Source organism: Ixodes scapularis, unplaced genomic scaffold, assembly GCF_016920785.2.
Source record: "Ixodes scapularis isolate PalLabHiFi unplaced genomic scaffold, ASM1692078v2 PGA_scaffold1__304_contigs__length_218370807, whole genome shotgun sequence".
NCBI classification, from domain to species: Eukaryota; Metazoa; Arthropoda; class Arachnida; order Ixodida; family Ixodidae; genus Ixodes; species Ixodes scapularis.
The window spans coordinates 209,886,608-209,914,303 of record NW_024609846.1 but is presented as its reverse complement, the minus strand read 5'-3'; the positions used below and the strand labels follow the sequence as shown (position 1 = coordinate 209,914,303).

Here is a 27,696-nt window from a genome sequence, read left to right as displayed (position 1 = left end):
ATGGGCACTTGTCCGAGAATTTCCAAATTTGGGAAATGTTAATAGCGGGTGCTTTTATGGTATTTTACGGTACATTTTATTTTAAAGTTGTATATTTAGATTGGCGGTTCTCAACCATTGATGTTTTGTGGACCCCCGGTAGATCGGCAGAGATGATAAAGAACCCCGTCTGTGGCGAGGGGAAAAGAAAGGTATAAGTTAATTATGATAATGATTTAATAAAGGTATATACCTAAGGGCTAGTGTAGAGCAGAATACTCTCATTGACACACACACGAGAAAACTCGCTCAAAAATTTAGAATGTTTTTTCTCAATCTGAAAAAATACAACTTTTCCTGCTGGGCTTGAGAGATGAGGTAGGGCATCGAGGACCCCTGAATGCCTTCGCGATCCCCAAAGGGTCCGTGGACCCTCATTTGAGGACCACTGATTTAGATAATTACTATAACACAATAATTGGGAACCAGGAAACCCACTAGGCATAAATCAAAGCGCATAGGAACTTCGGCATGTTGACACAGGGCAGAAGACTAGTGAGAATGAGAGAAGTGATGCTGACAATATGCAATAGCTACGACAAAGGACTCTAAGCACAATATGTACATGGGAACGCGAAGGAATTTGAACAAATGTGGTTACGCAGATATATTACGAAGTTACACAAACACCGGGAACTAAAAATGGCGATGACAATGTTCAATGAATAATATGATGAGAGGAGAAGCGTTACGATAGGCAGTTCTTTCCTAGTTTTTTTTAAATTTTTGTTTAGGTTGCGGTGCCGTCTCTTTGCGCACGCTTTTGTGCTGCTAGCTGCGGACTTCCTGGAATCGGGCCGCGGGCAGATATAAGCCAGTCAAAAGACTTCAGCAGGCCGGATTTGGCCCTTGGGCCGGTGCTTGGAGACCCCCGATCTAGAAGGAACACCGTTCGGTAGAGAAGCTCTGTAAAGTGTCTCCGGTTTTATATCTAAAACCATCGAGTTGTCGCGGAAGCGGACGCACCGTCCGTTTCCGCGGCAATTCGGTGGTTTCAGGTTTAAAACTGGAGCTACTTTAAAGAGCTTCTCTATCAAAATAATAAGCTCTCATCCTCCGAGTTCAACTTTGAGAAACGTTGAAGGGATGGTGAACCGAAATTTGGATTTCAGAAAACAATGCAGGAGCTATAGGGTGGATGCTACAATCCCTACAACACTACTCATAAGGCAATATCTCGAATGGATGGCCGTATTTTTGGAAAAAGAGGTTGAGATTGAACGACGTCAACATATCTCATTTCCTCCTCTCTCTGCTTCGCACCTTCAAGGCGGCGAGGCGGAGAAGACGCGAGGCCGTTCCCTCTCCTTCTCGGAGAAACAAGACGTCAACATATCTGTCAAATGTGCCTCCTTTTTTTTAGAAAACATGGTCATCCATTCGGAGATATCGCTGTATGAGCGATGTTTTGGTGTTTATAGCATCCCGTTGCACGCTTTTGCCGCCGTGTTTTGTGGAATCCAGATTTCGGTTCAGCATCCCTTTAAAGGTCTGAATTGGAGGAACTGGCGCTCCAGAACAAGGGACGTGGCTGTGCGTGTCACCTGAGCAAAGCGCCTGGTTTCAACACTATAAATAACCCCAGCAAAGCTAAACACAGTGCGAATATAAAGTTTATAGTTCGCCAAAGATGTGCCGAATGTTATTTAATGTTACAGCGCACAAAAAAGAAAATGCTCATGGACACAGTCACATTAAAAATAACAGAATCTCTCAGCGCTCTGTTAGTGTGCCTGTGTTTTTTTGTTTTTTTTTTGGTGCGCTGTAACATTAAATAACATGAGCCACCAACTCGCCCGGTCAGCAGTCTTAACATGCCAAATGGAAACACCTCCCATGGTGCACACTTTCGCATGTTAGGTACTTTCAAATGTATATTGCCGCCATACATGTACAGTGAGGATTGTCACAGAGTTAATCAGAAGGTGATATGGCGTGCCACTGTTTTCTACAAAGGTGAGAGATCATAAACATAACCTTAGCAGGGGTGGAACTCGTGAAATGTACAGCTGTTTTGGAGCAGGTTGGGAGCAGCTAAAACTACATTCTGGAGCAGGGCTAGGAGCAGCTCAGATCAGTTTTCATTGCACTTCAGCTTGTGTCTTAGACAAGCACGGGAGCAATTTCAATGGTGTTTAGCAGCAAAGATGAACACGAGTGGTTAGGGACCTAGGTAGATGGGATAACAGTATAACAGATGCGAAAACTTGAAACTTTGTGAGCCTTAATGAGAACCAAAAAGCAAGTATCATATGTTTCTGAAAATAGTGTCCTTGAAATTTTCTGAGTGGCTTTTAGCTGCTAAAAATGCAAAACAGCACTGCTTATAGCACAACCCACACGTGCTCGACATGGTAATTATGTGTGCAAGCCATGTGACGTGCGTAAGCAACGGACGTGCAGTTGCGCGGAGGAACAGGGCAACAAATTTCGAGTTTATCCTATTGTGCCACTCAATATCGAAGCAACAAACAACGATTAACGGAGTTATCGTATTCTAAGCGATAAGCAGGACCCAGGTTAAAGTACGCCGAGCAGATTTACCGCTCGTGTGAGAGCTGCTCGCCGGCAAGGTTTCAGATCGAACTGTGTTTAGTTCTATCAAATCACGATTTATGTTGAGGGAATGTGGTTCCAACTTCTAACGATGAAGCACTAAAAGGAATCTTTTGCTCATTTGTTTTCAACTGGCTGACGTCCGGATCCCGGGCCTCACCTCGGCCGACATGCTTAACTGCTGATGGTTGAAGAATAACGATCCAGTCGCAGGTGGTGGGTCCATATCACATGAGCGAATGATGTTTTACGCAGGTGGTGTAGCGCTTGGAATCCAACTCCCGAGTTTTTTTCGCGCACTTTCGACTCGGAATACACAGGGAAAATAAAGAGAACATAGGATTGCAAGGCCGACCAAGCTAAATGCACTCATTGTTGCCAATCAAGTTGATAGAAACCAAAACCAAGACAAAATACAATTTTTTTGGTGCATGTTTCGCAATTTGGTGCATAATGGCGCGAGGTATTTATTGGCTGTGGCGCAGTGTTCGCAACATGGCACAGGATGGCATAGACAAATGCGTCTGGCGCAAGATGGCGCAGATGGCGCAGCCGTTCCACCCCTGCCTTAGTAAACTTTTCAAGAAAATGAACTGGGATAAGGCCTATACACCTTGGCATATTTTCACTCACAAATAATATATCAAAATCACCCTATGGCACATTCAGTATTGCCTACAGTGAATCGTCTACATGTTTGCAGAAAACTATACATAGCATTTCACATCACACTTCGTGTAAAGACTCGCCATCACAAATCGTTCCGAAATTCATTACGAGAAAATAACAGTTTGCAATTTTACAGAACACAATGTATGTCAATGTAGGTACTGCACTATTTATACCCTTTACCTTACTGATGCTTTTAAAATTAATATGGCAAGAAAATAATAGTTCTCTAAATAAAATTGCATATAATGAGGCACTGGTTTGGTTTCACTTGGAGGGATACCGTACATACACAAGATCAGTCCCCAACTCGTGTTGCTCAACAAACCGAGGTAGTCAAATTGCTTGTCCGTAGGCCAAATTGCGACTGCAAAAAGTATGCATCGCCAAGAAAAAAGGTTGATGTCATATCGGTCTCGGTCAAAGAGCCTATTCAGAAAAATTATCACCGTTCAGTATCATTAGGTTCTTAATTACTCTCGAGTAATTAACTTTTTATTAGTAAATTTGAAGGCATAGTCTCAATTTGAAACTTTCTGGGCATTGTCGAAAAATACCGAATCATTGCACTTTACAAAAAAATCAGGCACGTGCAGCACTTTACGGCATTCCAAAAAAACACTCAATTTTCTATTGGAGCACGCCTCCGTGCCAGCAGTCCTGGTCCCATGGACAAAGTATGCAAGCACCAACTCGTCTTCTTCGTAGGGAAGAATGAAGTGTGACGCTTGCCGGCGTAACGAGACAATGTGCCGTTTGAATGACATTGCAAGAATAAGCTTTATTCTTGGGTTCATCTCCGTCATGCGAAAAAAGCGCGGTGTCGCACGTTAGTTGGGCTCTTTGCCGAGGGAGCAGGACCGCTGGCGTGGAGATGTATCTTGACAAGGAACCAAAACCACGTCCAGATTGAACATTTTTTCCAGAATGCCACAAATTACTGCGCACAAGTTACATATATGTAAAGTGCGCCGATTTTGGTGTTTCTCAGGAATTTATACTTAAAAATTTAATGACTCGAAAGTAATTAAAACAGAAATTCTACCAAATATTTTAGATTTTTCTAAATAGGCCCTTTGGCAGACAATAAAAGGACATTAACTTTCTTTCTGTGCGATGCATACGCTTTTTGTGGGAGTGATTTGGCCCACGTTTCACAAAACACCCTGTATAGGGAAAGTGGAGCATTTCTCGGCGTTTCTATCTCGACGCACAATGAATATCATCACTTCCAATTACAGATGACACCTCGAACCAGCAAGCTGTCTCCCACCTCCAGTTCCCGAGTTCGTTGCACTGCTCGCTTTGCTTCGCCGAGCCGACTTACCAGCGTGTTCGACTACGAGCGGACCACCGACAACTGGTACCCCGACAGCTTTTGCCCAGTTCGCATCTCTCGCCGGTTGAGCTTTCCTAGTTGCACAAAGACACCGACGATGTTGTGCTCTGGTGGCTGGAACGTGTCTTCGATCGGTTAGCGTGCCATTCCACCCACGCATCAAAAGTGGTCCCGAAGTGGCAACGGACGACGTCACTGGGGCCAGCCTGTCGCGCCGTCTCAAGTCGCCGTCATCGAGCCGTCCCATCTCGCGTCTGCTTTGGTTCCCATCTGCCGCATCGAACTCCGCCGCAACATCGTCGGGCGGAAACCAAGCCATTACAAGCGACAGAAGGAGCACCAGTCGGAGCAAGTCGAAGACGCGTTCCACGCACCTCGGAGGCGCCGCCTGCCGCTAGGAGCCCGAGAGCTGCCTGTAGGCCTCGAGCGTCTGCTCCAGGCGCACAAAGGCGTCGGCCAGGTCCTCGACCTGCAGTCCGTGGCGCGTGTAGTGGTGCAGGAAGGCGCCTTCCGTGAAGCGGCCCCAGGCCCGGCTCAGCAGGGGCTCCAGGAAGGACAGGCAGCCTTGGTGGTTGTCTGCCAGCAACAGCGTCCTGCCCCGGCCCAGGAAGCGGCGGGGGCACGTCCAGGAGGCCGGCGAGGGGGCGCCGAAGAGGGCTTCGCCGGGCACCGGGGCCCCGGAAGACGAAAGGCCGTCTCCGCGGGCCACCGAGAGGGCGGCCACGCTCCTCAGGGGCCTCCCTTCGGCGCCCATGGCTGGGGTGTGAGGAGGGGAGGCTTTAAGTCAGACTCAGAGCTGGTAATGACGAAGCCACTTTTGAGAGTGCGGGATGCTTTTGAGCGGAAGCCCAACTCCCAGAAATTTGTCAGTCCACGCATACCCGACGGCAGTTCATGTCGGCACAACCAGTTTGGTTATCACGGCAACTTGACACATGCTCCACCTCAGTGCCGGCTGAGGTTTATATCCTACGTCCGCTACAAGTTATATACATGCTATACTACTCATCGTAGTGCGTGGTGACGATGTAAGGGGGGGGAGGAGAAGGCAATTAATAAACAGTGTTTTTTTTTGTCTTTTTCACTCCCAGAAATGACTTTGTAATGTCTTCTACACAAATCTAAATGATAGATCCTTAAATACAGCATTCCATACATTATAAAACTTTAAAATTAAAAGTTGTGCCAATGTTTTTTTTTTGCTCCAGGGAAGCAGGAGTGAGCAGTCAAACAAGTTGTAGCGTGTTTGCTTCAACACATTTTGTTTTTTTTATTTTTGTCCAATTGAGTTACTGGTATGTCTGTTCTTGCACCAATCTTCCCATTTACTGTGGGAATCTTTTCAAATAAAGCTCCAACAAAGTAACCTGAGTGATGGTGCAAGTTCCATTCAGAAATGTCTAAAGAACTTTGCTGAGACTCATGCTAATGAGCTGCTAAAAACAATCTAGAAAAAAAATGTAAGCTTACCTCGATGCTTTGTATAAATCCAACAATCTGTTTGGATCCGTATTGCCCGCTTGGCTTTTTGGGTAATCCATTATGCTCTAGTCCCACTTAAGCGTATGGCGCACCGTGAATTCACGAGGGCGCCCATCAAACCATTCGGCCAATCTTGGCCGCGACACGATCACATGGTCGTGTTGCCGCGGGGTCGATCGGGATCTCGAATTCGGCTCCCGACGCGCCGCTTTCTCTCCTAGCCACTGGAGGGCGCTGCAGGCGCCCCCGTGGCAGGCGAGGAGAAACCTCCTCGCCCATCGACATATATACTCGGTGGGGCAGGGGGCGAGAGGCCTCTAAGAACTTCGGACGAGACCGAGACGCAGGCACTGGCAGGCAAGTGGGTGGCGACCGGATCTAGGATATCGCGGGACGCGAGGCCTAAGGGCCTCCTTTGTGTTTAGCTTTAGCCTTAACGTGCATTTGTAAATAATTGTGTAATGTAGCTTGTATTTGTAGTTTAGATTGAGTGTTTTGTAGTGTTGTGTTTTATTGTACCAATAAACTGGGAGCGGAATCCCGCTCCCGTGAAAGAACCAGGCTGGACTCGGGTTGTTGACGGACCACGTGGGAAACTGCGAATCGGCGGCGGTACGCGAATTCCCACAAATGGCGCATCAACGTTGGGGCAGGCGAGCCGTAATTACGGTCGCAACGTCCGTCGACGACACCACGTGAAAGTTCACGCGGGGCGGTCCCCCTGGTTGGCGGGTCTATACCGCGGCACTGTGAAGGTGAAAAGGGCACGTCCAAACAAGTGTTCGGGATGGCCGCGGGTAATTTCGCGCTAACAGATTTAATGTTTCTGGCGGACGTCGCGACGACACAAGCGGAAAAAGAGCGACGGCTCTCGCGGTTGACGGAGGGGAACGCCGCGGAGATGACCGTAGTGCCGGAAACGCCGACGGTATCGCCAGCGGTGTCTATGCCGCAAAGCACGGAGATGTCCCGTGAGTCCGCGGCGTTGGTTGCGGCGTTCGCTCAGGCCTTACAGAGCATGCAGGGGCCAACGCCGCTGCCAAGAACCCTCATCCGCATTCCGGTGCCGGAGTACAGCGGACACAGCGATCGAGCTCTGAGCGCGACCGACTTCTTGCTGGAAATCCAGCGATATCGGAAGGCTACCGGCCTGACAGAGAAGGAGACGCTAGGCAGAGTTCTGCCGGTGGCTCTTGTAGGCCCAGCAGCCAGGTGGCATCGCCTTGTGGGCGAGTCAGCCGGAACACTCGACGAGTTCACGGCCCTCTTCCGACAAGAGTTCTTGCCGGCAGACTACCTGCCAAGAATGCGCAGGGAACTGGAGGAAAGAACGCAGGCTCCCGCTGAGCCCTTCGGAGAGTACTTGCGGGCAATGCAGGAACTCCTGCAGATCGCCGATCCGAATGCTACGAACCAGGAGCAGGTCGAGCGGGTGGTGAGGCAGGCGCATCCCACCTTCTCGCGGTATCTGCGTGGGCGCCCATTCGGAAGTCTGAGTGAGCTCGCACAGGAGGCGCGCAGGGTTCAGGCCGACATACTGGCGGAGCGCAGGTACCACCTTCCCCCAGCACCAATCGACACGCTCGAACCCCGGTGCGCGTGGCAGGGGCCGGTGCCACGTGGGTATCGACGGGGGGAGGCCGCAATGGCGGAGGCCAGCGGGGAGCCGAGCGGGAATCCCTGGGAGCTCTCGGATGACGCCTTGGAGCCAGGATCGCGCCGAGGAGGGAGCGCGGCCGTCCACGCGACGGAATTCCGTCCGACCGGCGCACCACGGATCGCCGCAGCCCAGGAGCAGGCTGCCGCCGACCCGCTGCCACAAAGGGGTGAGCGCATCAGACGTCCCACTGGGGAGAATCCTATCCCAGGTTGGCGAGGCCGCTGCTTTCGGTGCCACGAAATCGGGCACTATAGGCGCGACTGCACAAGGGAGATTCCGGGAAACTGAGGAGGCCGCCGATAAAGTTATCGGCGGCGAAACCGACCAACGAGCGGGTCCCCGACACCCCTTCGACCGTGTGCGTGCCGACGGCGTATCGAGTCGGAGCAGCGACAAGCACCGCGGCCCCATTTATTTCCCTGACGGTGGCGGGAAAGGAGTTCGCAGCTCTTCTGGATAGCGGGGCTAGTGCGTCGCTAATTGGGGACGAGGTCCTCAGGCATCTCCAACAGAAGTCCGTTCGGGTGAGGCATGGGGAGACCACTTTCCAGTTGGCTTGTGGGTCAACGACTTCGAGGGGAGCAGTGCGTCTCGTGGTACGTTGGAATCAACGCGCGCAGAGACAGCGGTTCGTCCATTTGGCCGGGCTGACAGTGCCCATCATTCTGGGACGGGATTTCCTGGCTCACACTGGCATCATCATTGACGTGGCAAGTGGCGGGTACCGAGAGGGGGCACATGCGCCCCTTTCAAGTTTCCGAGAGCGCTCCATGGGGGCCATGGCGGCAGCGCTGGGAAAAGCGACAGAACAGGAAAGAACCGACCGCGACGACGCCATGCCCATGAGTCACCCAACTCCGAGCTCCGCCGAGCACTGCGACGAAATGGGCCACCGGGGCCACCCGTTGGCCAATGCCGATGGACTGTCCCGACCAGAGCGAGAGAGGTTGGCGGCTTTGCTGCACAACTTTGACAAAATGTTCACCGAACAGCCGGGCTGCACTAAGCAGGTGCAACATCGCATTGAAGCTGGGGACGCACGCCCTTGGAAGTCCAATCCGCGTCCTGTGAGCCTGGCGAAGCGAAACGCGATAGATGCCGCAGTCGATGAGCTCCTGAAGTCGGGAATCATTCGCCGGTCATCTGGACCCTGGGGATTCCCGGTGGTTTTGGTGCCCAAGAAGAACGGAACATCGAGACTCTGCGTCGATTATCGGCGCTTGAACGCGGTGACCGTAAAAGATGCGTATCCATTTCCGAGCATCGAAGAAATCATCTCGAATCTGGGGAAGGCGAAGTATTTCACTACCCTCGACGCAAGCAAAGGCTACCTCCAAGTGGAGATGAGCCCGGGCGACGAAAGCAAAACTGCATTCGTGTGTCACCGAGGCTTGTTCGAGTTCACTCGGATGCCGTTCGGATTAACAGGTGCACCGATGACATTTCAGCGGTTGATCGACGGGGTGCTCGGAGATGCCAAGTGGCAGCACGCGCTCGCGTACCTGGACGACATCATTGTGTACTCGGAAACTTTCGAGGACCACCTTCGTCACCTTGAGGACGTGTTGCGCAAACTACGGATCGCCGGCCTCACACTAAACCCGACTAAAGCCCAAATTGGAGCTTCTGAGATCAGCTTGTTGGGTTTCCGGATCGAGAGAGGAAAAGTTTCCCCTGACGCGGACAAGTTGCGGGCGATCTTGGAGTTCCCAGTCCCTACCGATGTCGGGGGAGTGCGCCGTTTTCTCGGCATGATAGGATACTACCGAGCCTACATCCCGAACTGCGCAGCCATGCAGGCACCCCTCACGCAATTGCTGAGGAAAGCGGCTCCCTGGAGCTGGGAGGCGCCGCAGGAGGAGGCGTTCCTCCAGCTGACCGAGGCCTTGGCGCGTACAGCATCCCTCAAACTGCCAGACCTGAATAGGCCCTTCACGATCCAGACGGACGCCAGCGACCAAGGACTCGGCGCGGTGCTCTTGCAGGAGACAGGGGGAGAGATCCGCCCGGTGGCATTTGCCAGCCGGGCGCTGAACCCGGCAGAGAAGAACTACACGGTGAGTGAGCGCGAATGCCTCGCCATCATTTTTGCTCTTAAGAAGTTCGATCATTATGTCGAGGGGACGGAATTCACGATCGAGACGGACCATATGGCCCTCGCGTGGCTCTCCCGAATCAAGGAACCCGCCGGAAGACTGGCGCGCTGGGCCTTGACACTGCAGAAGTACGAGTACCGAATTCGGTACCGGAAGGGCACGACAAATGTGGTGGCCGACGCGCTCTCCCGCGCGCCCGTGGATCCCCCACCGCGCGAGGCAGCAGGCTACGGAGGCGGGGCCATCCCCCAGGAGACGGGAAATCCCGCCTCGCGCTCCGCTCCCCACTGTGGCGGCGTCGCGCAGCTGGCTGAGGCGATTACCTCACTGGGACCGGCGTTCAACCGAACGGAACTGTACGAAGCACAGCAGAGCGATTCGTTTTGTCGCGCTATCTTCGACCGGCTCAGGCAAGAGATGGATCCTGACCAGACGGGCGAAAAGACGCTCCGGCACTCCGGAACACCGAGAGGGCCAAGGGCCATCGCCCAGGAGTCGGACATCGAAGCAGGTGAGCTGGAATCTTACCTGATCGATGGGGACGGCGTCCTGCTGCGCTACTTCCCGGAAGAGAGCGATTCAAGTGAGTCGTTCAAGACCGTGATTCCCCGCGATCTCAGAGTGGCAGCGCTGCGTCACTACCACGATGCGGACGGTCACGGCAGTGCACCGAAGTCGTGGCATAAGCTGCGCCGTTTTGCTACCTGGCCGGGCATGAAGGGGCAGCTGTGCCGTTATGTCCGTAGCTGCGCAGTGTGCCAAGAGCGCAAGCCCAGGGGCGGCAGACCACCCGGCCTGCTCGAGCCCATCGTGAGTACGCGGCCATGGGAGATCGCGGCCTGCGACTTGATGGGACCCCTGCCGCGGTCAAGCGGAGGCTATCAACATGTGTTGGTAGTCACTTGCCACTTCACCGGATTCGTCGAGATGTTTCCAATGCGGAAGGTGACAGCCAAGGGAGTCCTGAGCAGGCTGTCCGAGGTCTGGTGTCGCTACGGGTTCCCCGAGAGACTGGTGAGTGACAACGCCTCGATATTTTGCTCGAAAGTCTTCGCGGCAACCTGCCAGGCCCTCGGGATTAAGCATTGTAAGACTTCGTGTTACCATCCCCAAGCAAATGTGACCGAGCGGCGGAACCGCGACATCAAGCCGCTGCTCGGGGCGTATGCTCGAAAGCAGCGGGACTGGGATCTGCATTTGGATTCGATTTCGTTTGCATTGCGGTCCAACCTCAACCGCAGCACTGGGTTCACGCCTGCGCTTTTGAACTTCGGCAGAGAACTCTCTACGCCGACCGATGCGGTTCTTCGCCCGCGACAGAGCGCGGCCAGAGCGGTGCCCTCGCACGAGGATTTCGCGACGCGCACAAGAGAGCGACTGTCGCGGGCGCTGGACGCCGCCCGCGGAAACAGGGCTCGCGCGCGGGCGGAGCAGAAGAACACCTATGACAAAGCGCACCGCGATGCGCAGTTCGAGGTGGGCGACACCGTTCTGCGGCGAAGTCACGTGCAGAGCGATGCGAGTAAGTTCTTCTCGGCGGCGTTGGCCCCCAAGTGGGTTGGCCCCTTTGTCATCGATTCCAAGAAGTCTCGACTGACATACACGCTGAGGGACCAGAATTCTGATCTCGTCCGCGGGACAGTTCACATCGGCGAACTGAAACCCTTTTTCCCCAGGGAAGGGGATGAGCCAGTCAAGCGGCCGCAAAGGGGCATTCGCGGGCGCCAACGATCTCAGGAGTTCCTGGGACCACCGCGGCACAGCTACAACACGCGTAGCCGGAGGCAACCCGATGGGATCGGAACCTCGTAGAGTGCGTGGCCCGGGAAAGGGAAGAAGAGGGGGGACGATCCGAAATCGGCGTTCCCGGCATTTTTTTTTATTGTTTTTCTTTGTGGGTGGGGGGAGGGTGCCTCGGAACCCTCAGTGTTTGTTATCTTGTTTTTGCTTTGAATGTTTTTTTCTTGTTTTTTTGTGTGCGGCGTCGCTGTTGGTGTTGGGGTACTGCTCCCTCGCTGGGCGCACGCCTTGGACTTTTCCCATCTTGTGCGTCATCGCCCCTGCAGCTGCTGCTTCGAGACGCAACTTGGTGTGCACCGAATGGTCCTCTCTGGGAGGGATGAAAGGAGGAGTCGCCGTTTGGACAAACACCAGCTTGGGCTGAGCTCCTCGTCTTCTGGCAGCGTATTCCCCGGCAGGAACCACAGCTCGGGGAGCCTTGTGGGATGTCCGCGACGCCACGCAGGACGCCGGGGTGCAGTTCTCAGTGACACTGGGCTTCCAGCCCCGCATCGTTCCGGGAGGGCGGTCGCAGCTGGGTCGCAACCACAGTCCCTCTCCGGTGCACCACTCTGTGGAGGGGCCAGTCTCATGGTGGCCAGGCACTCTGCTCAAGGACCCCGTTGCCCCGGAGGCCGCCGCCAAGCCGAAGTCGACACAGCCTACTGTGAGGTGTGTGGTGGCCGCGCACCCCAGGTCTCGGGCGAACTGATGGACCTCAGTGAGGACGACCTATGGGACCAGCGGTGTGTGTGTGCGTGTGGGGGGTCTCCAGGCCAAACCAAGCGACGGTGTTCCCAGCAGCCTAGCCGTACGTCTGAATTCCGGCGTACTTCGATTTTTAGGAGAGGGGAGTATGGCGCACCGTGAATTCACGGGGCGCCCATCAAACCATTCGGCCAATCTTGGCCGCGACACGATCACATGGTCGTGTTGCCGCGGGGTCGATCGGGATCTCGAATTCGGCTCCCGACGCGCCGCTTTCTCTCCTAGCCACTGGAGGGCGCTGCAGGCGCCCCCGTGGCAGGCGAGGAGAAACCTCCTCGCCCATCGACATATATACTCGGTGGGGCAGGGGGCGAGAGGCCTCTAAGAACTTCGGACGAGACCGAGACGCAGGCACTGGCAGGCAAGTGGGTGGCGACCGGATCTAGGATATCGCGGGACGCGAGGCCTAAGGGCCTCCTTTGTGTTTAGCTTTAGCCTTAACGTGCATTTGTAAATAATTGTGTAATGTAGCTTGTATTTGTAGTTTAGATTGAGTGTTTTGTAGTGTTGTGTTTTATTGTACCAATAAACTGGGAGCGGAATCCCGCTCCCGTGAAAGAACCAGGCTGGACTCGGGTTGTTGACGGACCACGTGGGAAACTGCGAATCGGCGGCGGTACGCGAATTCCCACAAGCGACAAACAGCAACTACTGACAGCAACCAACGAGAGCACATTATGCGTTCTGCGTCAGTTGGCTTAATGGGAAGTACCAAGGTAAGCTCAAATTTCTTTTTGGTTTTCTTCTTTCTTGGTTTTTGAGATACTATTCACAGTCAAGTGAGAGACTACATGTTTTGTCGTCAATAACTTGTTTTGCAATGTACAAAGAGTACAGACGCAATCTAAAATTGTACTTACGGCGCACTGAGTATTTGCGTTTGCCACAAATGTTCTGAAAGATGTAATCGGCAGAAAAATATACTTTCTCCGAATATATGTCTCGTCTAGAGGTCAATCATTCATAGACCCTTTTCATGGCAAATGGCACCAGGCGGTGCTCCAGTCTTGATGCCCCAGAGAACTTCCGATTCATAAAAAAAATAACAACGCTCACCTTAACACTGCTCTTTGAAGTGTCAATGAGATGTTTAACCACCAGTTCTTTAAGTGAATGCCAAGAGGACGAAGCACGAGATCTGTTAAACTTTTTCTAATCTTTTTGTTAACCAATTTGCCTCCTGTAAGACATTTACCTTTAAATTGTACAGCCGAAGGCTCTCTTTAAAACCTCCAACTTTGTTGTCCGTGTAGCATTTATGCTTTCTAGCAGTACTGACATAAGCAAGCTCGACAGGCTTGCAAAGACGGAGCGACCGGAAGTCGCTTGCGAAGCAAGCAGCACTTCATGCTTGTAGACAGTAGAATGGCCTATAATGAAAAGAAGTCTTGTGTGTATTTTTGCATAGAGAACAGAGAGGTGATCACTGTGACTTGTGAAAGGAGACTGCAATGAATGACTGAGCAGAGGTTACACAGTGCCACAGACAGCAACCGGCGATGGTACACTGAACACGTCCACTTGAGCATGTCTGTCATGAGTACAGAATCCTCTCGCAGATTATATGTTAGAAACCCCTCCAACTGATCGGAACAATTTCCACTTCACATGCTTTCTGAAAAAGCAAAGGGAAGCCTTTTAAGGAAGGACACTACCTGGGCGCGTCTACTTTTGAACTGCTCACTCGATCGGCGTGAAATTTGCAGCTGGTGTTTGTAGCCATACAGAAGGACGGCGTGCAAATTTTCAGCCCTATAAACCAATTTTAGGAGGTACTATACCCCCAGAACGTATTTGTATGGAATCTGCTCAATGAATCTATCATTGAGAAATGGCGTTGATCACCACATATTTTCCTGGTGGAATGCATACTGGAATACCTGTTGCCGGTTACTATGAAAAGAAATATAAAAAAATATGCATTTTTCAAATAAAACAAAATTTATTAGTTTTCTTTTTTTTCTATATTTGCCAAGTTTTGCAAATTACAATTTTTCATAATAAAGGAACATGAAAATGCAAAATCTAAGTTCCATAGTAACCGGCTCGATAAAATTTCGGCATATAATCCGCAAATATTAAGTTTCTCGGAAGTTTCATACTGAAACAATAGTTTTATTAAGCTGGGATTTGCTGCCAAAAGTGAAGCTGAGATAAATGCACTTGAAGTTTCAAGATGACGTTTTATATATTTCTTTTTGCGTCTTAAATGTCCGAAATTCTTTTCAGCAGTGTAGGTGATATCTTCCTCAAACTTCTTCCGATATAATGACATTGCTTTCTGCTATTTTCACTTGTGGATGACAAGTGCCTAAACAGTGCAGCACATCTCATCAACATTTAAAGAATAATTATTTTTGCCATTGTCAGTGCACATTGACAAGACCTTGTGAGAGTGTTCCTTGTTATCCATACATGCCAAAACTCTGCAGTTCTGAATATGCATTTTTTTGGAAAAAAAAAGGTGCAATTCAAGGTAGTGTCCCCCCTTAATGCAAAATGTGCTATACGGCTGGCAAGTACCGTAGCAGTTTCCGGATACATACTTCTGTAAAGGAAGGCGATCACACAACTACTGTGTCCGCATTTGCCTTGAACTCTGAGTTAAGTGTTCTGAAACTTTTTAATCTGAGGATCGCCTCGGTTAGCAGCCAAAGAGGCCCTCCTGGTGTCGGCACTGATTCAATAAAGCAGTTGAGAAGCTTACGAATCTTTGAACAATAATGCGCGAGCTAAGTTGGCTTAAAGTTATGCATGAATGGGTGGCTGAGGCACGCTAAAATAGAGCTTAAAATGTCAAAGCACTTCGCCCCGGGCAGGAATGGTCGGGGAAATTTGTGAGCTGGAAGAAAGGGAACTCTAGAGAACTCTTGAGTCCTAGGAATCCAGTTTGAGAGCCCGTGCTCTAATCATGGCTTAGTTAATTGCTCTAGCAAAAAACATATGCAAAACAAAGAGCAGCGGCAAACAGTAAGAATCTCCGGAGAAGGGGAACAAGAGGGAGAAAGTACAAACACGAATCTCGATACCAGGAACAGGCAGGTGTTTTCAGCGCGCTATAGTCACCTAGCTGTGTTTGGAAATTTGTTTTTGTCCTTTGTACCCCCCGTGTTCCCCTTCTCCGGGGATTATTATTGTTTATTTCGTCCAGCTCGCCCGCACCTTCACATTATTTGCATCAACAGCAGCGACAGTTTGCCGAGCTTGGCAAAGGTGGCTATAGGCACCCTGTCGACTCGAGATGGCTAAAGTGTGGACGAGCGGCAGACCTTCGTCAGTGCTGCTTCGGCAGAGGCGCATCTTGTGCAAAGAGCGCACCAGGCCTGGCCAGGTGGCGCAGCTGAAGGGTGCCACGTGCGGCGGCTCCTGGGGGACCTGGAGCAGCGTCACCAAGCGCAGCTGGGAGTGGCAGCCCAGCTCCACAGGAACATCACCTGTGCAAGGAGACTCCTCGTTCCTTGCTCCTCCCCGAATGATGTATACTTCCTAGTGTCTATTCGTCTATTCACAACTTATTGGGTTTGTGGAATCTAACTTGTTTTTTCCTTCTGCTCAACATTGATTTAGGAAAGCTTTTTCATGCGAAACGTAGCTCCTCTCCATTACTAATGATTTTCATGCTGCTTTTGATCAGGGACTCCAGATGGACTGCATTTTTCTTGATTTCGAAAAGCTTTTGATAAGGTACTGCATAAGCTCCTTTTATATAAAACTAAACAAGCTTAACATTGATTGTAACATGTTTAGTTTGATTGGAGCTTTTTTAACTGATCATTCCCAATTTATATGTCGCAACAGTATTAGCCCCACTTTTACACCTGTTTCCTTTGGAGTACCCCAAGGGTCCATCCTAGGTCCTTTACTCTTTCTAACCTATGTTATTGACTTACCGAGTATTGTTTCCCACGTTTGTTTTGCCCGAAAATTTAACTAAACGTGAGAAAACCCGAAAAACTTCCGACCAGTCGTGACGTCCTACCTTTGGAGACCCAAAGATATGTTGTATCTTTGGACCTCCAAGCAGGGTATCGGAACAAAACGAAAACCAAAAACGAAAAACGAAAAAAAACGATATTTTTTGGCGGAACGGAAACGTAATCGAAACGTTATTTATTATTTTGTTCCGGAGTGAAACCGAAAAATTTTTTTATCGGTTTTCGGTTCAAGGGAAAATATCAGGTATTTCAGTAATTCGTTTCACGCAGCGAAGAGACAGCCGTTGGTTTGTACCATAATTAAAGAGAAGACAAGCAAGCCATCGCCCCCGCGTCTAAACTCCGGGCGAACAAGCATAGCAAAAACAAAGACAAAAAATACAACGAGAAACAAAAAACATGACGCAAGGCGCCATTGCTTCCCACCAATGAGAGCGCGGTGGCGCGACGCCTCCACACGCTCGCAATGCTCTCCTTGGCTCTTGCGCCCTCTCCCTCTATGCTTTCTTCGGACGACACAGACAGACAACAGATCACGGCAAGCGCGGGAAGTTTGTGACCCGGCGTTGTAGAAGTCAATTTTTGGTTTTTCTACGGATACGGCAGTCTGAGACTCTGTTGCAAAAGTGTACTTCTTGATCCCTATGGGCCTTCAGGGCCTTCTCGGCGCTGAAATTTATTTTATCGGACCAGAGGTCTTGCCTTTCACCGAGCACACTTGATGACGTGCTGCTTCTGAGATCATGGTCGGTGCCTTGATCATGATCTCATTCTCAAGGCAACGAACATGATCTCAGAAGCAATGTCGTTTCCGCGGATTCCTCTAGAGCGCCTGAATTATCTATTTTTGTGTAAAAATAAACGTTACGTTCCTTTTAATTTTTGCTGCGATTTTTTTTTTTTTCATAGAAAGAAACCGTTACGAACCGTTACGGAGCATTATTTTTTCGTTCCGGAGCGGAAACGGAACGGAACTTTTTTGTATGGAACGAAAATGAAAACGGAACGAAAAACATTTCGTTCCAACACCCTGCCTCCAAGCATGTATCGCTCGTGTGGGCAGCGCGTGCAATTGCAAGCTTGCCAGGTACATTCCCCTCCACCTACACCAGTCGTGACGTCGCTTTCTGACCTTTCTGAAAACAGCAAGAGGGCACGTGCATGGCTTTGACGGGCACTGAAGATGCGCGAGAGCGGAGATTCTGAAAAACCCTGGGAAGGAGGCGGCTTCGGCGGTACTTTAAAAATTAATTTCTGCACCCTTCGTGCATCAAACTGAAAAATAATCTGGATATTTGTGATCCTGGAGGCCAAATGAAGAGGATTTAGGTGTTTTTCCTCAAATACGGAACCGTTTCAGTTTTCCTTTAAGGTTCGCTCACAGACCTGCGTCGACTGCATTATGACGTGCTGCACAGCACCTTCCCATTAGCTCGTTGCAAAGGTCGCCATAGCAATACCTCAATGGAAGCAGTCTTAACAAGGCGCAAGTGGTTGCAGTCTCACTCAAACGCAACTGTGTGAACGAGCCTTTACTCCTACATAGTCTCAAACGTCGCCGCAGAATCTCTAGTGTCTGTCTTCTCAGGGAATATTCCATCACAACCCCATACTAAAAGATCAGCTAATAACCCCACCATCTTTTGTTCCTTCCCGCCTCGATCATTTTTAGAAGGTCGGCGTCCCATTTTGTCGCTACTATAACATATTTTACGCATCTTTCATCCCAAGAGTGTCAAACGACTCTCTTGGGATGAAGGCTTGGGAGAGTGTCAAACGACTCTCACATCAATTTTTGATAGTGCTCTTTTTTGCTCAAGTGTTAGTAACCACATGTTTCCAAAGGTTTAATCTTTGTTCATGTTATTTTTATTGTTTCATTTTTTTACCACTCCCCTCTGTTATGCCTTTGGCCCTAATAGTACAATAAATAAATAAATAAATATTGTGACTAAAGGTAGGGGTCGAGTTTTGGAGTTTTTCCTGGAGCCGACTTTAGCTGCAAATTTTTGTTTGCTTGCTTAAGATTTTAAGTTCACACGCTAACTTTGAAATGTCTAGCTTTCTTTGTTTCCTGTTTTTTTCTTTAAGTTTTCAATTTAGTGGAATGATTGTTTGCTCGCAAAAATATTATATAAAAGAAAAATTCACTTCTTTTAGGGATGACTTTGTTCTACTGCTAAACTGTACTACTTTTGGAGTTTTTCGTGGGACTCTAGGTGTTGTTTAGGTCATTGAGATTTTCCACCCTTTGTGCGCGTTTCAAGGAGCCAGTCTCCAGATACATGGCAAATATATGGGATGCATAGATTTGAAATTCCAGAAATCAATAGCTGCTTGCCCACAGCATCCCATGTGCGTACGTTTTCCATAAGATTTCCAGGACACCTTGTTGCAATAGTTATTACAGACTGGCCAAAACAAGTCTAATTTTCTGTTGTGACCAGGGTGTAAGATAGACAGGTGGGGAAACGGCCCATAGAAGCCTACCGCAGCGCCTAGACTGGATTGTGTACTCGTCTGCTTGCGGGTACCCCCGATTTGCGACAGATGGCGCTGCGGCGAGAGGAAACAAATTGGAATCGGATTTGCATGGAACTCTGTGGGAGAGTGCGCAAAATAAACCGAGAGCACGACACTCCTCCATTGAAAATCCACGAGAAACCATCTCCATCAGTTTAGCCGGTCGCCACCGGTCGCCCACCTGGAGTGAGAGTTTGCGGTGCTCCACATAGATGGCGCCACAGAAAAAGAGAAAACCGAGGGGGACACAATCCGGTCGCTCATTTGGCTCTTGTTTCCCCACCTGTCCATCTTACACAATGGTTGTGACACACATCAGAAGAAATAAATAGAAAAAAAGTAGACCAATTATCTTTAAAACAGGCAGATGAGCAGATATTTACCAGTAACTGTTTACCAGATTTTTACGCATTTATCTGGAAACATGAATTTTAGTTACAGGCAATTAAACCTGGAATGTTTCCTGCATTTCTTTCTCGCACTGGAGAGCATCGAGATAATGTGTTCCATTCTTTATCAACATGACACCTAAATTTGGAGTGCAAATCCACCTGGTCTGTCCATTACAAACTCAACCATAATTAGACTTGCCAACCATCATAAAAAAAAAAATGGCAAGTGAAACCATCAACACTGCAGCACAAGAAAACAGCATCCTCATTGCCCAGGAACGGGAACACAGCATACATCAATATGGGGTAGCTATATCACCATATCTGCAATACTTTACTAAACCTGTTCAACCAGCTTACCAAAGTACTGCAGTAGAGATGCAAACATAGAGGAGGCAAGCTCCTCAAGAGAACTTTAAGTATTAAGTTTTACCGGGCACGAGCTGACTATACCGTCACTACGAGCAACCTCAATACCAGCGTTCATTTCTGTTCTTCTTTCCAAACAAAGACACTAGAAAACATGAAAAAATAAAAAGTGCATAAAAGCACACGCTTCAATCGCATTGTGGTGAAAAAATTAATCGCAAAGCTATGGTGGAGTAACTGTATGTGTTGAAAGAGCGGCACATCTGCTGTCTTCTTATTGGCCACCTCTATCTAAAGCAGCTTACCATAAAATACCGGGCAAGCGCCCACCCAAAATTTTGAGATAATCCTGAAACAATGGGGGATGGGCGCTTGTCTGGTCATCAATTCCCCATATCAATGTACTGTGCATATTTTCTGAGATTTTACAAATTTGGAAATGGGCGCTTAATGTGGTATGGGCGGATGCACGGTATTCTACGGTAATTGCCAGTCAACTATGTAAAACACAAGGTTCTATTAAAGTCCCTCGATCAAACTTGCGCCAACAACCATCGCTGTGCGAACACCCAAGACATGTGCTACAAGCGAGTGCCCTGCCACCACTTGCAAACGGATCGAGAGGCTTTAGGTTCCATGTCATGGTAGGCTGAATGAGCATCATGTACCTAACTTTCGACCGGGGAGTACACACCGATTCGGGTGGGCAAGCCCTCGGCCGTTTTGCTGGGTTGAAGCAGGCAGGCAAGCTGTTGAGCGGCCACAATGTTGAGGTGAGAGAGCGACGCGTTCTTCACGGCCCAGCGCTTGCTAGCCACGTGATGCAGTCCGTCGTTGTTTAGGACAATGAGAGCGTCAGAGGAATCTTGCAGGTGGGACAGTGACAGCACTGCGTTGTAAGCCTGCACGGCCACCTCCCCCGAGCTGAATGGCCGCACCACCTGCGAGGTGACGCCGGCGGTCTGGCATTTTTTGCAGCTGGATATGCAAAAACGAGAGCAACAAAAACAACACCACGTGTCTAGCTTTTGGCCTCGGTAAACATCAGGACAACTAATTAAATTTTTGCAGTTTATTTTTCACCAAAAAATGGCTCCTGGTAGAGGATCGTCTTGAAAACATCACTGTTACTAATAAAACTGCGTAAGAACATATTCTAAAACAAACTAGATGACCACTAAATTGCACCCATACTTGACATGAACTACGGTAGTGTCCTGAGAAATGCCCCACCCCCTAAAAGATAACCCACCACTATTTCGGGCATGATTCCAAACTTTATTAAAAACACAGAAAGATAGTCTATTTTTGGTAATTGTAGGGCCCTGGTCAATGGTGACCTTGGCAGAAATGGTGTTAGTAAGCCACGACAGGAGATAAGTGAACATTGCTGACAGGGAAGGACAGTTGTCTTTGGTTCATTGCCCTAGCTCCCTGATATCACAAGTTTTTTAGGTGGCAAAATCTATAATTAGCATTTTTTTTTTACTTTTTTTATTGCACATTGAAAGTTAGCCTATTCTTCATTTTCACCCAATTTGCTTTCGATTTTAGGTGGGCTATTTCTCGGGATACTACTGTAGTATTTTGTGCTCTTTTCAGGAATAGCGTAGCTTCCAGAGCGCCGAAGCCCCGCGGTGCTGCAAGAGCACACGAAATTGTCTTGCATCTCATCTCCACGCGCTCTCATGCGAAAGGGAGTCAAACAAAGCCACACGGTTGCGCAAGTAGCTTTGAAATCACTGGAGCACTGTACAAGCCACGCTGGCTAGCCATAATAACGCACCATAAAATAGTTGATGCCAAGTATAGTGGATCCCCCCCTAAACTTCACTGGGATATTTGTTTGACACCTGTCTCTCCAGAGGAGCAATGTAATTCAATTCAGATTTTTCAGCTGAATCTTGAAATTAGTACGAAAATTTCTTGCTTCCATTTATCACAATGAAAAATTTTTTTTTTTCTTTGTCTCGACTATTTTTATTGACGCCTACTCACAATGTTTACGAGTGGGGTGTTTGGGTAGTCTTGACTGAGAGCCTCTGTAACCTTGGTGCCAAGCCCACTGCCAGTTCCGCCACCGAGCGACATTAGGGGGAGAAAACCGTCTAGCCAGTCACATCTCTCCACGCGGCGTCGTATCAGCTCCATGATGCTGTCCAGGCCTCTCTCGGCATGTTCGATGTAGCCAGAGGCCCAGTTGTTTCCGGCTCCTTGCTGATGAGTGTAGCACGAGTCCTTCGCGTAGTGCCATTGATTGCTCCGGCAGGCATCAACCAGTGCTTTGCCCACGACCTAGGAATACATATAAAAGTAGCGAAGTTTGGGAAAGCTCGGAGTGTCAACAAGTTTAGGAAAATTTGTACGATGAAAGGGCTACAGTTCCAGTCAAAACCTAGTTTTAGTGGTTCCAAAAGAAATACCACAAATATTAAAAGTGAATGCCAAGTAACGAGCAATGAAAAAGGAAAGCCCAATTGTTGAACGCACACTACTTGGGGACAAGTCAAGAATGCAGGGCGAGGAGAGAAAGAGAGAGCGCACTGAAGGCTGAAATAGAGAGGAGAAACCTCCTATCTCCTTCAGCCTTCAGTGTGCTTGTTATTTCTCCCCTCGCCCTGCGTTACTGACTTGTCCCCAAGCGTAGCATTCTCATATATGAGTATGTTACAGTACACGACTAAAACTAAGAATAATCGAGGGCAATAAATGAAGGGCAGTTTTTTTAGGTGCAGCATGCTACACCAAAAAAAGTATAAGTTGACTGGCACCACCTAATTCAGAAGTCTCCAAACGCCAGCCCGCGGGTTAGATCCAGCCCGAGGAGGCCTTCTGACCGGCCCGCGGCTGGCCGCGGTACTTCTAGTGATGCCCTGCCCGCAGCCAGCTTCCAACAGGTCCGCTGCTACCAGCACAAAAATAAGTGTGAGTACAAAGAAAAAAAACGGTGCCGTGATGTGCGCAAGAAGATAGCAAAAAAAAAAAAACAAATATGTATTTAGTTTTTTTTTTTTTTTTTTTTTTTTTTTTACTTTACATTTTTATATTTATATCCCGGTTCTCGAAACTGCGACCAACCCCCAATTTGGCCCCTCAGCAGCCAAAAGATTTGGAGACCCCCTGACCTAATTGATCAATCATTTTCATTTGTTGCAGAAATATTACTCCTTAAGAACCCTAACTGGGCATTACTATACAAAAAATCCAAAAAGAAAACCCAATGTGCATTCGATTTTTTAGGTTAATTTTGATGGCATGGAGGCTCAATTATACATAAGCAAACAACCATAGAATTCAGAGGGCGTCCACTGGACCTGGTGTCTAGGCTACGCTAGGAAAAAAGTATGCTGGAAGTTTTTTGGGAGTTGAGAGAACTTGCTGTTAGTAGACACTCCTTCCGGCCTCTCTACCTCACCAAAATCTGCCACGACATGGCTAAAATATATCAGAGACTCAGAAGAAAACAAAGTATGAATGAGCTTTATAACTTAAAACTCCGACAATGTGCTCGGAACCAGTTCACTGGAAGACTTGCAGCTCAAGGGCACTGATGTAATTGGCATACACACCACCTTTTCACAACCGTAATATCTTTGCTGAAAATGAGGCTTTTACAATGAAACTACATGATGGGCAGAAACGGTGTTCTCACTTACGTAATATTAGCTATAACTTAGCAGCTGTGGCTGTTCCATAGCCCCAGCGCCACATAGCAGGTGCACTTCGAAACACCGCGCATACCTTGTGCGGCCGAATTGTTCTTTCAGGCTGTGATCACACCCTCTCCCTGTCGTCTGCTGGCGCATAGTAGACGCTAACCCAGCACTTACTGATGTCTGCTTCATGTGATTCTGTGGGTGCCCCTTTCAGTACGATGATTCCCTGACTCATGGAAACGAGTTGGCCAAACAGCCAACAAGTGGGACACACAGAGCTAAGCATAATCGTTGCCGATGACTGTGTACCTATCTGGGTAATTACTTTTATTAAACAGACAGATGCCCGTTCCTTGCTCTTACTTGTGTCAGAATTTCTGCGCTAATTATGCTTAGCTCGGTATGTCACCGTTGTTAGATGTTTGGCCGACTCGTTTCCATGAGTCGGGGAATTTCTGTGCCAAGAAGGGACACACAGAAGACTGTAAAGCCAACATTGGCAAGTGCTGTGGCGGCGGCTGCTTTGCACCTAGCAGGTGACAAGGAGAGAGTGTTATCGTAACCTTGAAGAGCGATTCCGCCTTACGGGGTAGGCGGGGTGGAACGGCCATGGCTAATGTGTTATCCGCTCTTTCTCGCACGAGTTGAAACGTAGTGGTGCCAGCGTGCATATAGCCCTCAAGCACTTCCGGTTCCCAACTAAACGGCGAGTTTCACAGTATTTGCAAGATTAAGTCGAAGCGCTATTTTCGGAAAATGATCGCTTATCCCACTCTTACACATAATTCATTCTTACAGAAAAAGAAAGATATGTAAAATTTTTAAAAATATGCCCGGACTGGAAGTGCGCTAGGGCAAACGAATAGATGGCACCACTGAGTTTGTTGCCAAACAAAAAAAAAGGAATAGCTAGAGTTTCTGCGATAGTATGGTGCCTTGAACGCGTCTCCGCCTGGTGTGTTTACCGCATCCCAAAGAGTGGTCCCTCGATTTCTGCCTGACGACGTCAAAGAAGTGTCATGCCGTCGCCGGTCGCGATCCTGGCGGTGTCCCAACAGCTGTGGTGTATGTGGCTGACGCCTGTTCTGCTGCAGGTCGATATCCAGTGCGGATGTCCACGGAAGCTACAGCAGCCAGAAGTTGAGGCGCCGAGACGACAGCGACACTCGCATTCAGTTGTGCTACTCGCAGCCTTCTCGTTAGCATTTCTACGACCAACCGCCAGAATCACGACATGCAACAGCATGACACTCCGGCTTCTGTGACGTCCTTTGTCGCCACTTTGGGACCACTTTGATGTATGGGCAGCATAGGATGCTAAACATCCCAGTCGAAGACGCGCTCCAGGCACCATAGCAATAGTATGAGAATACAGGTTGGGAGGACAAGAATTCAAAGGAAAATGTGAAAAATGGGTTTTAGCACAGCTGAAAATGTTTGTTCAACCTCTATCTTTTTATGTGTCCAGTAGGAATTTCGGACGACTGGATAATCGCAGCAGAGTACTAGTTGGGCCAATTGGTTTATATAGACGTGTAGAAAAAGGACACAGTACGCCTTGTTTCGCTCTACCTGTTCCGTCCTTGCCCGCTTCGGTGCTTTTTCTGCACGTTGACTAGACAATCCACGTCGGGCACAAAGGCAACGCTCGGAGAAACCCAATGTATGAGTCCTGGAACTTGGCTTACTCAAATCCTTATTTTTCCGCTCCCCACATGTGGGTCGGCCTTTAAATTCCGGCACGATGCCTTTGTCTCGGAAACACCTCTGCCACTCCACCTGGTAAGACCCTCATCACCGCTAAGTTAGCATGAATATGCGGACTGTAGTAAAATACCTGTCGACCAGAGAACTACAGATCGCCCTGCCGTGCACGCGATTGTCCGACTCTGCGAAGAGTCGAATCCCAGAGAAAAGCTCACCGCAAAACCGGCGGATGCAAAGAAAAGCTCAAGGGCCATTGAGCGTATCGGAGAAAAGCTCACTGATTTTTTTTTCTTCTTTTCATATGGAGGCTGTTGAATCATGCATAATATGCATCAATTTATTATCATTAAAAATCGTCAGCCTTGTAAAAAAGAAAATGCCCTTTTTTGTATTATTGGATATGCTTGTTTTCGGGTAAAACCCGATTTTTCTCGATTTTTACACCCTGAACATGTTTCAGGAGAATCAGGTTAAACCCGATTTCTCCCCGAAAACCAACCTATTTATTTTTACGCCGCACGGAGTTTGCGGTGCACACACGCTATCTACCCTACCTCGGGACAACAGTGACTCATAGTTCATTTCACAAGCTGTGGGCAGCACTGCTCTCCACGGAGGCCGGCTGAAGAAAAGTGGCAATAGGCGTTGGGGATTCGGAGGGCCATTGCCATTTCCGCTGTGCAGGTGGAACCGCCTCGGCACGGCACGTAGCTTCGGCCCTGCTGCACAGAGCTTGTGAAATGCGGTACCAATCCCCCTTTCACCGCTGTTAGGTGTCAACGCCCAGCAGGGTCTCTCAGGTAGCATAGGCATCTTGCTGGCAGTCTACCTTCCTCACGAACAACCTCCGAGCCAGTCAGTCGCATAAACAGATCGGGACAACTTAACAGGTTTATTCCATAGCGAAATATCTGATCGAAGACGACAGTCCCTCGAAAGGTCGGGGCTCCTGTTCTGAGGGGGAGGAGGGTTTCATGGGAGATGCCTCCATTGAAACGACCGACGGCAATCGGAGCTGGAAAACCAACTGGAAGCAGATCCCTAATTTTAACACGCTAGCATTAAGAAGCTCGTAATATCCTGTGAGAAAAAAACCAACAAAAAGAAACGAATGTATTACTGAGTACATTTTTAAATTTAACCCGAAAAAAACCAGAATTTCGGAATGTTTCCACAAAAAACCCGATTTCTCCCCGAATATCAGCTTGACAAATAGGACCCGATTTTTACCCCTCACATTTAAAAGAATATAAAACCCGAAAACGAACAACCCTAGGTATATGGCTCCGAAATTAATAATTGCAGGCGAGTGTTTTCTGTGGCTTACTCTCTAGGCAATGAAAGCCTAACTGAAAACTTCATGAACTTGAAGAACAGGAAAAAGTTCAAAAACTTAATAATGTATTCTTAAAACTTAAAAATCAAAAGTGTAATTGCCGAAAATCCAAAAGTCCACGTGCAGCAACGCGGTGCCTGAAATTCTCTTTAAAGCTTTTGTTAACCTTTGAAAACAGGATAAAACAGTCAGTAGGATATAGAGGATTCTTTGTTTTGCGGACATGCACGTTTTCTAGGCATTCGTGCTGGTGTTTCGTACTGTTGCTTTTGTGTGATAGTGCCCCTCTACGGTGAGCCACCCATGACCTTCACAGCTGCACACTGGCACCGTTGTTACTCATGACCTATATAAGAAGTAGTCGTCTGTAAGGTAGCGAATAGGGTGAGTTGGTAAACGTTATACATGATGAAAACCGCTCAAACGACGACAACGGAGTGAAGACAACAAACATGACAGGACGAGGCTGTTCTCGCAACGAAAGTTTTGTTAGTGAAATTAACACAAAGAAAACAACGTAGCCGACACTGATTCCATCAAAAAAAAACTATTTATCTATTAGGCACTGCACAATGTTTGGAGCTGAAACGGTTCACACACCGCCATTCTTGTTAGCTCGCAAAGAACAAACCTCTATCACACAGAGCTACCGACGGCACACTCTCAGTTGTCAATAAATTGTTGTATTTTATTACCGGTGTACGATGTTCTGATTTTATACTTGCGGCTTCATTAATATACAGAATGAGAGATTACTAATTTTTGAGGAATTAGTAAAATTACAAAAAAAGAGGACATATTTTTAATGAACTGACGAACTGCCACGTTTGACGCAGAATCCGCATCCACTCAAGGGCCGGTGAGCTTTTCTCCGCATTAGCCAATTTTGCGGTGAGCTTTTCTCCGGTGAGCTTTTCCCCGCCGCCCGAAGAGTCAGCGGCACGGAAGGGATGAAAGAGTGAAAGCTCTCCAGATCGAAGGTTAACGTACCTTTTTCTCTGTATCGATCAACACGGCGCTAGCTACCAGTCCGTCCTTGGAGTCACTTGTGAAGAACCTAGATCGGAAAGAATTTGGAGTGCGAATCATTCTCAGCACCAGCGCAACGTGAAGAGCGGTCATTTACCTTTCGTTCGACTGTTGGCAGTACTTCTGGCTGTATCCATTATAACATTCGGCACTCTCTGCACGTCTGATGTCTTGAGAAAGCACATTAAAGAACTCAAAGCCGAGCTGGTTACCACACTGACCAATTTGCACGGTTATTATGCTCATTTCGGCATCATGCCCACTTCGAAGGAGCCGCCATGATTGTGTCATCAACATGTGATTGATTGCAGAAGATGGGAGGAACAGTGATCGTCGCATTATTTAGTAAAATAGTTTAATT

General features: G+C 48.7%; 1 protein-coding gene across 1 annotated transcript; it reads right to left on the bottom strand.

Moving 5' to 3' along the window:
- Nucleotides 1-284: 284 nt before the first annotated feature.
- LOC8039484 (tubulin delta chain) lies at nucleotides 285-27,628 on the bottom strand. Its single transcript, XM_029994567.3, has 6 exons — nucleotides 27,433-27,628; nucleotides 27,297-27,363; nucleotides 21,606-21,902; nucleotides 20,302-20,548; nucleotides 15,658-15,822; nucleotides 285-5,359 (listed from the first exon to the last, which is right to left on the bottom strand). The coding sequence occupies exons 1-6, from the start codon at nucleotides 27,624-27,626 to the stop codon at nucleotides 4,998-5,000; spliced, it is 1,332 nt and encodes a 443-aa protein (XP_029850427.3). The 5' UTR covers nucleotides 27,627-27,628; the 3' UTR covers nucleotides 285-4,997.
- Between the last annotated feature and the right edge of the window lie 68 nt (nucleotides 27,629-27,696).

Bases quoted from the DNA above. Each gene is read 5' to 3' on its own strand.
- LOC8039484 (XM_029994567.3), bottom strand. From the start codon at position 27,626: ATGACACAATCATGGCGGCTCCTTCGAAGTGGGCATGATGCCGAAATG. The intron at 27,364-27,432 runs GTAAATGACCGC...TTTCCGATCTAG, and splicing joins TGCCAACAGTCGAACGAAAG to GTTCTTCACAAGTGACTCCA. The intron at 21,903-27,296 runs GTACGTTAACCT...ATGTATTCCTAG, and splicing joins TGATCGATACAGAGAAAAAG to GTCGTGGGCAAAGCACTGGT.